This window comes from Protopterus annectens, chromosome 1.part2 (genome assembly GCF_019279795.1).
Source record: "Protopterus annectens isolate FY-2018-M chromosome 1.part2, PAN1.0, whole genome shotgun sequence".
Classification (NCBI taxonomy): domain Eukaryota; kingdom Metazoa; phylum Chordata; order Ceratodontiformes; family Protopteridae; genus Protopterus; species Protopterus annectens.
Window position 1 is genome coordinate 309,200,230 of NC_056727.1, and position 14,115 is coordinate 309,214,344.

The 14,115-nt window shown below is 38.3% G+C and overlaps 1 protein-coding gene across 2 annotated transcripts in view; it reads right to left on the reverse strand.

Moving 5' to 3' along the window:
* NDUFAF5 (NADH:ubiquinone oxidoreductase complex assembly factor 5) overlaps positions 1 to 14,115 on the reverse strand; it is a 658,571-nt gene that overhangs the window by 204,939 nt on the left and 439,517 nt on the right. For both annotated transcript variants that reach the window (XM_044056157.1, XM_044056167.1), the window contains one exon: positions 4,738 to 4,935. In XM_044056157.1, the coding sequence (XP_043912092.1) occupies positions 4,738 to 4,935 (198 nt within the window). The remainder of the gene's footprint in view (positions 1 to 4,737; positions 4,936 to 14,115) is intronic.

A 14,115-nucleotide genomic window follows, 5' to 3' on the forward strand; every position in this document is an offset into this window, starting at 1 on the left:
TTTCTTCAGCTGGAACTGGGGCTTTAGTCAAGGTGGAGGGAATTTTGAACAGTTCCAAATGCCAGTCACCTTTGGCCCAAAACCTTCAGGTGTCTGCCAGAAAGCTGAAGATGAAGAGGAATTTCACCTTTCAACACGACAATGACCCCCACACATACATCCAAATCAACAAAAGAATGGCTTCACCAGAAGAAAATTAAAGTTTTGGAATGGCCCAGCCAGAGCCCAGACCTAAATTCATTAGAAAATTTGTGGGTTGGCCAGAAGAGGGCTGTGCACAAGAGATGCCCTTGCAATGTGACAGATTTGAAGTGCTTTTGTAAGGAAGAGTGGGCAAATATTTCCAAGTCAAGATGTGCCATGCTGAGAGACTCCTACTCAAGAAGACTGAATGCTGTAATTAAATGAAAAGGTGCTTAAACAAAGTATTAGTTTAAGGGTGTGCACACTTATGCAACTAGTTTATTGTACGTTTTTTATTTTTTATATTTTTTCCCTTAACAGATTTGTTTGTTTTTCAATTGAATTGTACAGGTTATAGGTCACATTAAAGGTGGGAAAAGTTATGAAATGATTTACTGTGGTCTAATTTTTTTATATCACAAAAACCTGGTATTTTAACAGGGGTGTGTAAACTTTTTATATCCCTATATATTTTTTTTATGGATCTACTTCAGTAGACAGAATGTTCAAATAATCAAAATTGAAATTAGTGAGATGAGAAGATCGAACACTCAGAAAAGCGAAACTTCATGATGTCGAATCTTGTAAGGACAAAATACCTACTGCGCATGCACAGACCAAATGGGGGTTTTCAACACAGACCGTGGAGCACTGACAACAACAGCTGCTCCATTTAAATTGTTCATTTAACATAAAAATTACAGTTTTTTGCCCCCCTGCTCCTCCCACACCCCCTGCAAATTATATATACCAACTCTTGAGACTGCACTACCCTGGAAAAAAGGGTAAATTTCCCAATCCTTACTGTTCTGCAATCTCCACTGCAAAATGGTGAAAGAGTCTAAGCCTGTTCCAGAAGCTCCAACAAACTGTGGTCTCATGAGGGGCACTTTTGAGATAGGAACTTTGAACTGTACATGAAAGGTCTCTGAGAATTTCTGCTCTGCTAAACATACACTAACAAAGCCCATTCAGCTGAAAGGAAAACCACTAATACAAGTTACAATGGGAAGAAAGCCCAACACCCCCTCCATGCTGCAGACTTCACTACCTAAAATGATATAACCAACTCTTGAGGTCACTTAGCCTCAGATTCTCAGTCTTTGGACAAGTTAAAAACGCATATGTGAACACTTACTTGACATTAAAGGCATGCTAGGCTGTGTTTTACTGAAAAGCATGCTAAAAACTTAAATGAAAACCTGTGCGCTCCAAGACATGGCACTACTGACCACGTAGAGAATGTACAAGTTTTTGGTGATGACTTTGTATGCTTGGGCAAACATGAGAACTGCTTCCTTCTGAAAGGAAGCCTCACAGTGTAGCTAGGACTGCCACAACTAGGTTGGCATGGGCGTCCTCTTGAGAGACTTTGTTGTCACTGGACAAGGTAAGATCATACAATATCAGAAACATTTCTCCAGGTGATGAAGAGGCTTCTACTACTTTTGGCATTAACAAAGTCTGGCAGAAGAAACAAAGGACGGTGGTGATGGCCTATTTCTTAAACAGTTATCAACCAGGCCCTAAAAGGCCTGATGAAAGAGCATTTTCCCCTTAAAAATAAACATTCACAATATATAAAAAAAAAAAAATAGCCGAAGCCTTGTCAAGACAAGTGGATACACTCCCAGAGATGGATATAAAAACTCTTTAATAAAAACATTTACTCTTTAATAAAAACATTTTAGCGCTTTCATCTCCAATAGAGACTTCATCAGAAATAAACAGAACCAACAATTTAATTACATTTATATACTCAATTAGTAGTGACATCACCACCAATTAATTTAAAAAGACATAACCACGAAGATGCAAGAGGTTGAATGGAAACACACAACAGCAGCTGCACACATAATCATGGAGACAAATCTCATGGAGGTCTGCAAGCTTTTCTAACACCTGATACACAAGAAGGACTGTAATATAGACATAGGTATGTGAGACATGTAATCTCCAAGTCCCAATGTGGCACAGCAGAGAGCTCTTTCCATACCTCTCCAAGGCTTCTGACTCCTTGTCTGGCAGCAGGGTAGCAACATATTCCATCTAGTCACAACAAAATGTTGTGGTTTCTACGAACTGTGTGGGCTAAACAGATCATACTGGAGATGGTTGAAAGATTCTTGATAGGGATTCACTCCATTCAGCTATAGAAACTGCCAGAACAGAACCATGGCCCTTACAGACTTTGTCTGTTATAACCAGCCCTAAGGGTGCAAAGCCTAATAGCTCCGATACCTTCTCCCTCAAATAAAAAGTGCAAAGTAAGGAGTTTAAGGCCACTCCATGTTGGTCCTCAATTCTCACAGTACCTCCTAAAGAAGGACTATATGGGTGGTATTAGAAGGTAGTGTGGTAATCACTCGTTGCTGCTATCCATCTCATATATAGTAGCCTACGGTCCTTCACGTTCCTCAAAGGAGGATGAGAAGGAGATTTTACCTGGAAAGGGAAGTGGGATAAGATGATTCTACCAAGAGAACAAGGTGGACTAGGATTATCTAATTTGAGGGGGTATTTTAGAGCAACACAGTTAAGGCTCTTATACATAGCACAGGCAGAAAACTATAATTCAAGGTGGAAAGGGATGATATGACACAGACAGGAAGCTCAAGAAATAAGGAGAAATTGGGATTTTGGATGCAGACTCTTAAGGAGAACAACCAAAATCATACAGAGTATTATATTTATAAAATAGCAGGGAGTATTCTAAGAACCAAACCAGTATGAGAATGGAGAAAAGAGATTTTGCCGATAGGGTTGACTGTGGTCAGGAACACAGATAATAGGCAAGAGGGGGCTGGAATTTATTGGAGAAAACTGGCAAAGGAACCAAGGTATTGGGAACAAATAACTTGAAAGGAAAAGGTAACACAATGGGAAGAGGCCAAACATTTATTTGGACTACAGGTTAAGAGACTGCCTTCCCTATCAAGGATTGATATCAGAGTATAGGCAAGGAGAAGAAATAGGGGGCTCCTAAATGAAAGACCAACACTGGTAGAGTGTTTAATAGAATATAGAACAGAAGCTGCAGTTAAAAAAGGAATAATTAGTAAAGCATATAAAATACTGCATGATAATTACAAGAATCAATCAGAAGAGCTTAAAAAGGATTGAGAAGAGAGACTGGGTATGCAACTCACAAAGAAATAATGTCTGGTGCTGCAGAGTTGACCCTAATATTAATCTCCATGTAAAAAACTTTTAACCAGTACCTTTTTTTTGAGTGGAATGGAAGGTTACAGGTTTTTCTCTCCAGTGTCTGCAAGCAGCAGGCTCAGTACTGTGGCCCTCCCCAAGAAAGTTCAAAAAACACTAGTGCAGATCATGGCTGATACTTAGATAGTCTCACAAACACTGAAGATTTATATGTAGACAAGAAAATGAAGGCACTTTTCAACAATAAAGGGTTAGGACTGAGAATTAGACTATGCAAGTTGAAAAAAAATAAATGTCATGTTCAAGAGGTAGGTGTGCTTGTGTAGCTGGTCAATTTATGCTGGTATGATGCGCCTTCCCCAAGAATATGGACTCTTCCAACAACAAATGCCAAGATCAAGGGACTCAATTTTTTTACAAAGGGATCATTACTACATTAAAAAACGTTAACAAAAAACTCTCCTACGCAGAATGCACCACGAAAACGTATTATTTTTGCACCACAATTACCCATAACTTAATACTTAAAATAAGCCTACATTCCTATACACTACAGTCATTCAACAGTATTCTGAGTCACTAGTTACTATGGCATCCTCATTAACCCAACTTATAATTAAGCTTTCTCCCCTACTTCTCCAAACCATTTAAAAAGGAAATTGGCTTCAGCAGTTTCTGCTTATCTAGTTAGTTGCAGGGTTAAAAATACTTGAGTGTTTTCTCACCACCTACTGTGACAAAAGCATAGAAACTGCACTGACAAAAATGCAACACAGTGATCATCAGTTCCCTCATTACACCATACTGTCTTAGACTGCAACTTTTCACACAATGTATCTGCAATGTATTTACTTTGAATTCATTTTGCATGTTTATGCCTTCCCTCCTCCTCTGTGATCTCAAAAACACAAAAGTTATCTGTTTAGGTTTGTTTCAGCTCTGTTCCAGCCTCTTCCATTTTTCAGGTAACTTTCAGATTTTACTTCAATCTGATATTAAGAAGTGCTTTGCAGTCCATGCCACTACTTACCACCACACATGCCTTCAACCAAAAGATTTTCCATATTATCCTCCACATCATCAGCATCCACACCCACAGCTACCCATTCACACTGTTCAGCCATCATCATCTCTTCTTTCCAAGTATCACCTAATGATCTGCATCAGTAACTGGAATAAGACATTCTGTTGCTTCTCCTCTTCCATTATCTGGGCTGTCAAAGTTATCTACACAAAAAAAATAGGATAATCTCCCTTGTGTCTATCCCAATTTGTCCTTAGTAAAGATACATATATTCTCTGTGCTTCTCTTGGAAAATAGCTAAAGGCTGAGTGACAGATTATTAGTCAGCAAAAATACATTAAAGTATTTACCAATTAAGTTATTACCAGTGTGAGTAAGTTGAATCCAGCTTGTCCCAGCAGATTCCCCAGGTCAGTGGCAGCAGTGTAAGGTGAAATATGAGGTGAAAAGCCTCCTTCCCTCTCTTGTTCTGCAAGCTGTAGGGAACAACGGAGTTCATACAAAGTATCACCTCCAATCATTGCTCCAAGAAATACACCATCAGGTTTAAGGACATAATAAATCTGAAAAACACAAGTCATTTAAAATGAATTTCTACTGTCCACATTAAGCAACACAAATGCACATTAAACACAAATATTTTTACATCTAAGGGACTTAAAATATTATATAATGAGTAAGCCCACTGGCGCACAGTCTCATCCCAGAAGTGACCCTGGAACAACTGAAAAATAATTTTTATTTCCGCTTAAAGTAATTGTAAAAAACAAACTGACAAACGAAAAACTGAAGAAACGAACACACTGTGAACAAGCACCAACATTTCACTCAGCTCGATGAAGAAATAAATATAAAAAGCCGTTCTTATTCACTTTAATACCAAAACACCAACCTTATAAAGTCCAAAACAGAAAAAAAAACAACCAATCACAGCAAACAGTTAAGAATACAAAAAATCACAAACTGTTGTTAGATGAAAATGTGCAAGACTATACGAATATAAACATGAAAATAATGCATTCATATAACAGCATTTTTCTAAAGTACTTCACACTAAAATCATTACTCAGCCCCTTCAGATGCAGTATTTCATATGACAAAATGAATTTTGTTTCCTTTTTTTATACATGAAATACAGTTTAACAGTTGGTGGGGAATAAACAAGAGACGCAAGTGTCAGAGATCGGAGCACTGTCACTATAAAATACTGTGCCACTGGACTAATGGTACAGCAAAAAATAATGTCTTTTAGGTATTCTAGGAACCTGACCCCTCACTTGAATGGAGGTTTATCCAATGTAACACAAAGGACAGGGGCACATACGTTCATAAACAAATCCAGTTTGGTGACAATTATGACCATAATGTAGAAAAAATGTCTGACCCGTAATAACCTGTTTACTGCTGTAGTTTCAGTATAGCCAGCATCCATTGGAAAGGTTTGGGGAACATGCATAAATGAACTAGATGGCCCATGAAGTGACCGATTCTAAGAGCCTAACATTAACCTGAAGCCTCAGTGAGTGAAGAGAATTGTGAGTTAAGTTTTTTCTTACTCTCTAATGACTGATCTTTTTTTTTGTTTTTTTGCAAAGCTGCAATTTTTATATGGTGGAAGCCTTCCAAGGTTGGAACACTACTACTTTCTTTCTTTGTTCACCTCTTTTTTGGGGGTTACTCTTACATTTAATTGGGTTTATCTGTCATAACTGAAAAGTTTAGTTCTGACATTCTCTTAGATTTGTTAATTTTGCTAGGCTTCTTACCTCGTTTACGCTACGTCATTCAGACTATGTATACAAACTTCAGCAAAAGAAAAGCTTTTGAAGGTCATAAGTCTCTTTATCATCATGACTATTTGCTGTATTCATTTAACTAAAAAGGGACCTCTGTAGACATTCTCAGCCATGAACCAATACAGGCATGCACAAATGCAATACACATGTAGAGTTTGCCAAGGCAAATTGACCAGCACATCTTTGGGAAGTGGAAGAAAACAAGTGCACAGGGAGACAACTCACATGGAATAAAATAAAGAAACCACACTGATAGTAGCAATGAGTCAAGATCAAACCCTAGAGCTGGGAGCTGTGATATAGCAATATTAATTACTGTACCGACCAGACTTCAGTGTTTGTTAAATCTCGCCTAGTTCAGAATAACCAGAAGCCTGAAAAAATACATTTGTTCAAGAACTCGCCATAACAATAGATGTCTTCCTTATTACTGCTGCAGTATTCCTTGCAATAGGGATATCCTGCTGGGGACAGCCATACATCAGACCAGCATACCTAAGCCTTGGACCCTGCCCAGCACTGTATGTCAGACATATGTCCTACATCCAAGGTGTAAGGTGCATAAGAGATGCACAAAATCCTCAGAACTGAACTTCCCCAAAAGAACAGGATCAGCCAAGGATGAAGACAGAAGGATGGTACATGTATACCCAAAAGGAATTAAAAAAAAGATCCCTCGGCCAGAGGGTGCAGAAAAAAAAAAAACGAGAGAAGGAAGGAAGGATGAAGTACTACAACTGTGATAAGTAGGACATCTAATGTTATAAGTTCTTACACAAGTACATTGTTCTTTCTTAATCACTGTTGTAGTATTCTTTACAATAGGGAGATGACTAGAGATAGAGGTCTCTTTAGTTCCTTCTTCCTCTTCCCAACATAAATGCAGGATGGAACTAATAAAATTTGCTTTGGCCCTAGAAATCGCATCCAGCTTGTAGTGCTTAGTGACAGTATTCACAAATGATCAAGTAGCAACTTCCAAAAGGGATCTAGCATTGTAACCCTTGAAAAAGAAGAGGCAACCGACATTGTAGAACGAGCACAAACAGAAAGCTGTTTCCCATAAAAGGATAACAAAAAGAAATGACTTGAGAAATCCAAGGAGTGATGTTTTGCTTAGAAGCTGCTATAGCCAATTTCTTGTTCTGATAAGAAACAAAAAGTTCCTCAGACTTCCTAATATCAAAGAAGAGAACTGAGATTGTAAGGAAAACAATATCAGAGTTGTCTATGCAAATCCATAGAATGGAGAACACTCTCACTGCTATTTTGAGAAGAATGGAAAAAGGAAGATGATGAATGGTCTGATTCAAAGACATATTGTCCACTTCAGGCATAAAAGGATTGGTTCCAACAGACACCCTGTCTTTACGATAAAACAGAAAAGGAGATGCTGCTATAAGGGCATGAAGTTCAGAGACACTCTTGGCAGAAGTCAAAGCCACCAACAAGGTATTCTCGGCATACCTCTCAACTGTCCCTGATTTTCAGGGGCATCCCTGATTTTAACTCAAATTTTAGCCTTGTCCCTCATAATCCCTCCTAAAATTGGTGATCTTTGGAGAAAAGGTTGTGAATTACACTTAAATAGTGATAATAATTCGAGTTATAGATTTTTAGTTCAGAAAATGTACATTAATTCACATTCTCTTATTTGTTCAATGTCTCAGGTTAATAACACTTACTTTTAACGTGTCCCTGCTTATTTCCGGACTTGTCCCCGACTCTATTGAGATTTGTCCCTGATTGGTTGAGAGCTATGTTTTCAGGTAAAGAGTTTTAAGGACATAAAAACTGCTGTTTCATGATGTGGTTGAGTTAACTTTTCAAGAACAAAATTACCCCAAGAAGGAAGTACTGATTTTCCTAAAGACCTAATATGAAAAGTGCATTTAAAGTACTGTTTAACCTCAAACCTAGAGGAAAGTGGTGGCTCCAGAGACAAGCAGAAATGGCTGACAAATGAACTTTAACAGAAGAATACACCAGACCATAATTAAACAACTCACAAGTAAGAAAGAATAGGAATACCCACTAAAATAGTGTCCTATTCACTGTTGTGACACCAAGCAGAAATTCTTTTCCACTTCGCAACACAAGGTTTTCTAGTAGTGGCTTTTGTGGCCTCCTGCAAAGCCTGAAGCCCATCCTCAGAAAACTGGTGCTGAAAAGGAATGTGAATTAGAGAGCTCTTGTTCTGTGTGAGAAACATCCAGTGGAGTAACTTTGAGATGGTTGTCCCAGGCCAGGTGAAAAAGGAGGGAAAACCAATGCTGTCAGGGCCAAAAGGGAGCCACCAACAAGATTTTTGGGCCTGTCCCATACAATATTTTACAGGACACTTGGCAACAGAGAAAGAGTGGATATGCATGCAGGAGTATCCCCTTCTAAGAAAAAGACATGGCATCCAATTTCCAAGCCAGAGGACTTGGCACTCTGGATAAGAACTTGAGTCGTGTGTTCTAAGGGGAGACATAAAAGATCTACCACAAGAGTACCCCACTAATGGGCAAAGTTCAGGAAAAAACTATCTCTGAAGCATCCACTCGCGAGGGTCTACCCTGGATCTGCTCAGACTGTCTGCCACAATGTTGTGTTCTGATGGAATTAGATCACCTGAAGAATCAGCTGATGGCTGATAGCAAAATCCCATGCTACAAGGCCTAGACTGCAAAGAATGTATGCAACTTCTAGGTCCATTGACACTAGAAAAGTCTGAGGAAGAAGCATAGAAAACAGAGACTGGTGAGTCAATATTATGAAAGAAGAAACTTTCAAGAAAGGTGCTGAGAAAGAAGAGGTCTATAATGGGCCTCCAAGAGTCCTCCCTCAGGGAATCAAAAACATCCTAGAGTAGAAACCCTTGGTCCTCCTGCAAGTAGACATTGAATGAATAGTACCTTGAGGAAATAGGTCCTGAAGAAGAGGAAAATGAGGCAATTGGCAAGGAGGGGTTGAGGAATCCTAGAAAAGGGAGGAAGAGACTTCCATACCATGAAATAATCATTGTGCATTACTGATAGAACACAGATGTATGTGGTGATAAAAGATATAGTGTTAACTTTGGGAAAGCAGAATCTGGCCAAGGAGAAAAGGAAGATTATTGTCAAATAGAAATTGACTTGTCTGAAAAGGAAGACAGTGTCCCATAGAATCTTTTTTTTTTTTAAATTACAGTAGGCAGAATCACACTAGGACAATACATTTACACCCATGTATTCCTCGTGCATGGTATAGGTTCATAGGTTCATACTAGGCTGCCCTGATGTGGCTCTGATGGATAGATTTTTCTGTGAGACCCTTCTGTTATGATTGTCTTTTCTTTTAGCTATTTTTCTCTCAAAAATTTGCTTTGGATGATTTTATGGAGGCTCTAGTTTTGTCTTTTTTTGCTTGGGATTTGCCTTATCCATGCAGTCCTGCAGGTGCTGGTAGAAGGCATTAAGTCAGCTTCAATTCCATAGGCGACTAGCACAGAATGCATTACAAGCATTCAAGGGTCAAACTCTCTTATATAAAATTGGTGCCAGTCGTGAACCTGAGGTTACAGTTCCCAGTTCACCATTTTTTTTTATTCATGTTCATCTCAGTCCTTAAATCTTCACTTGTCTAATGCCCTACCGGTTTCTTATCCAGCCCTGTCCCTTCTTGTTGCTATCTTCAATGTTTGTTAGACCATCATGGTTTTCCCTTACCCATTTTTGTTTTCATTGCCTAATCATTCTACTCTTATCATCTGTTGCTCCTATATTCTCCATTTTTTCTTGAGAAATGTACTTCTACCACACGTTAATGTTTATGCTCCAAAGTCCTAAGCTCTTCTACTAGTTTTATTACCTCCCCTATTATGGGGCTGTTCTGCATTTTCCATTTCTCCATAATGACTTTTTTTTGCTACTAACAGTAGGAGAGAAAGGAGTGCTCCTAGATATGGATGCTCTTGCCAACTTTTACTACTCCCAGAAGGTAATCACTTCTTGTTACCTGCTACCTTCCTCCCAATAGTTTATGTATTGGTTCCCCCAAGTCCCTGTCTTAATTCCTCTAGTTTACTGCATTCCCAGAAAATATGTTTTCAGTCTTCTGTTGCACTCAACGAATATCTCCAACATGATTTTTCAGAAGAAATGTACACATAGTGTACTCTGTTTGGGGTATACAAATACTTGCGCAAACACTTCTATTCAAAAATTCAATATTTTCTGGATTTTGTTATACGCTTTAGCCCTTCACAAAGGTTTTCCCATCTTTCTCCAAGTCCATTTATATCTAAGGTTGCTTCCCAGCTTTGAATCCATTTTTGTTTTGGAACTTATGTCCTCCAATATGCCTTTGTATATCTTGATCACTGCCTATTTCTTTTCAGCCTCACTTGTTCTAGCTTCTATTTATCAGCTCCATCATCCAATTTTTTTAAAATTTTCTCTCAATGTATCCTCTCATAGTATGGTAGGATACTCGGTGCTCTTCCAAACAGTAGCCAGTCTTCTCTATGCAGATTGTAAGAGTCTTTCAGTTGTTCCCTGGCCATTAGGCTTTGTCCACTTCTAAACTACTCCCAATAATTTATTTTTCTGTTGTTCAACCACCATTTATTTGCTATGACCATGTCTTGCTCCAGATTTATTATGCCCATCCCAATGGCACATAGCTCAAAGTCTCAACATATTTTTCCTCGATTTTTGAGAACCTCCTCTAATGTAACTTTAAGGTCTTTCAATACTTCCAGTGCTTGCCTTACTTTAAGTACCACCACAACTCTGTATCTCTCTTACCTCTCTCTCTTTTTTCTCTAGTACAAAGAATTTCCAGTTAGTTTTATATTATTTCTGCTGCAATTGGTAGAGTAACCATACTTGTGCATTACGATATTCTTCGAAATCAGGTATTCCTAATCCTTCTGTGAAAGGTCTGATAATCTGTTCTCATGCCACTCTTGCCTTTTTACCCACCGATATGTACTGGGACACTAGTTTCTTTAGCTCTAACCATTCTTTTCTGTCATGTCTCTTTACGAAAGATTGACTCTGACATAGTACCAATGCATCCAAGAACATCTTGACAGCTAGTATCCTCAGTCCATCTATAAAAAGTTTACCATCTGCTTTGCAGGGGCATAATTTGGCTCATCATATCTTGCCAAGTTTCTTTGGTGGAGTCCTTTGCTCTCTGGGATAACTATAGTCCTAAGTATTCAAGTCTATAATGGTCCCACAATTTTGAATATGCCTGCACTAGTCTATACATTGCAGTACAACTGACATGCAACACTTGTTTTGTTTTGTCTTCATTTATTTTATAACCAGCTATTTGTTTACTCTCTCACAGAGTCAAACAGTATTGGAATATCTAATTCCAGCTTGGTTAACAGCACTCAACATCACTGGCAAATAGTGCTAATTTCTGTTCCTTGTTTTTCTCCAGCCATCCTGCTATTTATGAATGTCTCATCTGCTGGGCCAAGGGTTCTAAATACATCACAAACAACCGACGAGATAGATAGCAGCCCTGATTGGCGCCTCCACTTAATTATACCTCTGGGAAATGCTTATTATTTGCTTTCAGTATGGCTACTGAGTTGCCATACATCTCTTGCAAAAGCTGAATTAATTTTATGGGAAATCAAAACCTTTTAGCACCCACTACAAATAGTCCAATCAAATCCTATCAAATACATTTTCAGCATCCAGCCCTACCAAAACCAATTATTTTCCTGTTTGCTCTGCTTCCCTCTGAATCATGTCAACTAGCGATGCTACCAAACGTCTGCCTACCCTTAACAAAACTGCTCTGGTCTAACTTTGTTAGCTTAGGGAGCAGCACTGCTATTCTGTTTGCCAAAATGGCTGAAAAATAGTGTGCAATCATGGTTAAAAACTGCTATTGGCCTGTAAGTGTAAGATCCTGGATTTGGCTGATGCCTTCCCTCTTTCACAATCAGATACGATTGTTTTTTACCCAAGAATCTGGGACAGTTTTTTTCCTTTTAAAATTTTATTGAATAACCTCACGCAAATCAGCATTATATCCTGCTGAACCTCCTTCCATATTTCTATTGAAAGACAAGCACTGCACTGCCTGGTGATTTGTCTCCTGGCAGTCTTTCAAGTTGTTCTTCGATTTCTTCTTCAGTTATGGGGACTAAGCATTAATTTCTCTTCCACTGAAACCAGCCACAATTATAATCTTTCTATATAGCCTTTTACTCTGTTACTCCAATCCATATACCTTATTTGAGGCTGAAACATGTCCCCAAAGAACTCTTCAAAATACCCTGCCTATGTTTTCATGATCTGCTTTTGTTTCTCACAATTTTTGGGTCTTTAATCTTTAATACTGTCCCATTTGACTTTTCATTCTCCTAGCCTTCTTTCCAGCCATTTATGCAGTCTAAGAGTGTAATATCAGAGTTAGAGAGCATATTTTTTTCCTTTTGATTTTGTCGAATCTTCTGTTCTTTTGTTTACATTCCTGAAGAACTTGAGCCTCATCCTCTGTTAAGCTGCACTGTTTGCTCTCCAGCTTCATAATTTGTTCCCTTTCTTGCTTCTGCATTTCTAACATACTCAGCCATCCGTCATTTCCTTTATTTCTGAGAAAATTCCTCAGTATATTTTAAGATGATCCCACCCTTGCACTAAATTATTAACCTCTAATGAAAGACACCTTAAATTTTCCCTTAATTTTATTTACTATAGTTAATTTGCTGTCATGCATTATCTACAGATGAGCTCTCTGGTGCCATTCCAGTATGTTAATTTGCATCTATGTCAGAAGATCAACAGTTCAAAAGACAGAAAATCAAAACATCTAAAACTCAAAATATCTTAAATACTTTTAGTGTAGGGGGCAAGCCCACCTGCACCCCTCATCTAATGTAGGGAGGGCTGCACCCCCCCATACACACACTAATTATATATACCAAATCCAAGATGGCACAACACTGGAGAAAGGGGCAAATTACATTTTTGATATTTTGAGTTTTAGATATTTTGATTTTCGGTCTTTTGAGCTTTTCAATCATCTGAAGGGGATCTGTTAATTTTTGGTTTCCTAATCATATGTTCCACCAAAGCATGATCTGAAAACAATCTTGGATTTATTAGTTGCACTATTAAGTATGCATTTTTTGAGTGAAGTAGAACCTATCTAGCCTTAAACACCTATGTACTTCTGTACTTCTGAGTAATATGTGAATGCCCTAGGTCCTGTTCCTTTTCTCCTCCATCTGTCCAATCATATGTTTTACATATCCTTTTTTTAAAAAAAAAACTGCCTCTCAGTGATATTTTGTGGGCTATGTGCACCCTGCTGACATCCATCCTGTTAGTTACTAGGTTGGAGTCCTCACTCATCACCAACCCTTAAAGGTATTCCATTATTGCACTCATCAAGGATTTAATCTCATCAGTCTTTGGTATTTAAATACCAGTGAACAACCTGACCCACATTTCAATGCTTGCTTCTCCTCCTCCTGCTCCAAAGAGCATTTGCCACACAAATTTCAAAAGATACACTTATTTATTTACTGTACATCTGGTTACCGGGAAAGCCCAACTGGACACGAGTCCTTTACCAGCAGAGGCCCAAGGAGAAAAGCTCCACATTTAAGAAACATTACATTTGACAAGTTCATTTACACATTGCTAAATACAGTATAATACAAGTTTCCAGGTCTATGAAGTCACATCACCATGTACAGTTAATATCACTTATATAGAAATGGTCTACAACAGAAAAGAATCAGTTAAAAGTAGGACATTTAAAGATACAGTAACTGTTTGAAGTCTTTTTGGAATAGTCTAACACTCATAGTGAAGGTTTTATGAAAGGAGCAATAATAGATGGTATGAAAGACAGTAACAGAGTTTTAAAGGAGATGAGGGTGTTGGTCTAGCTTACTTTACATTTACATGTACAATAAAATTACTGATGTTTACATCTCAA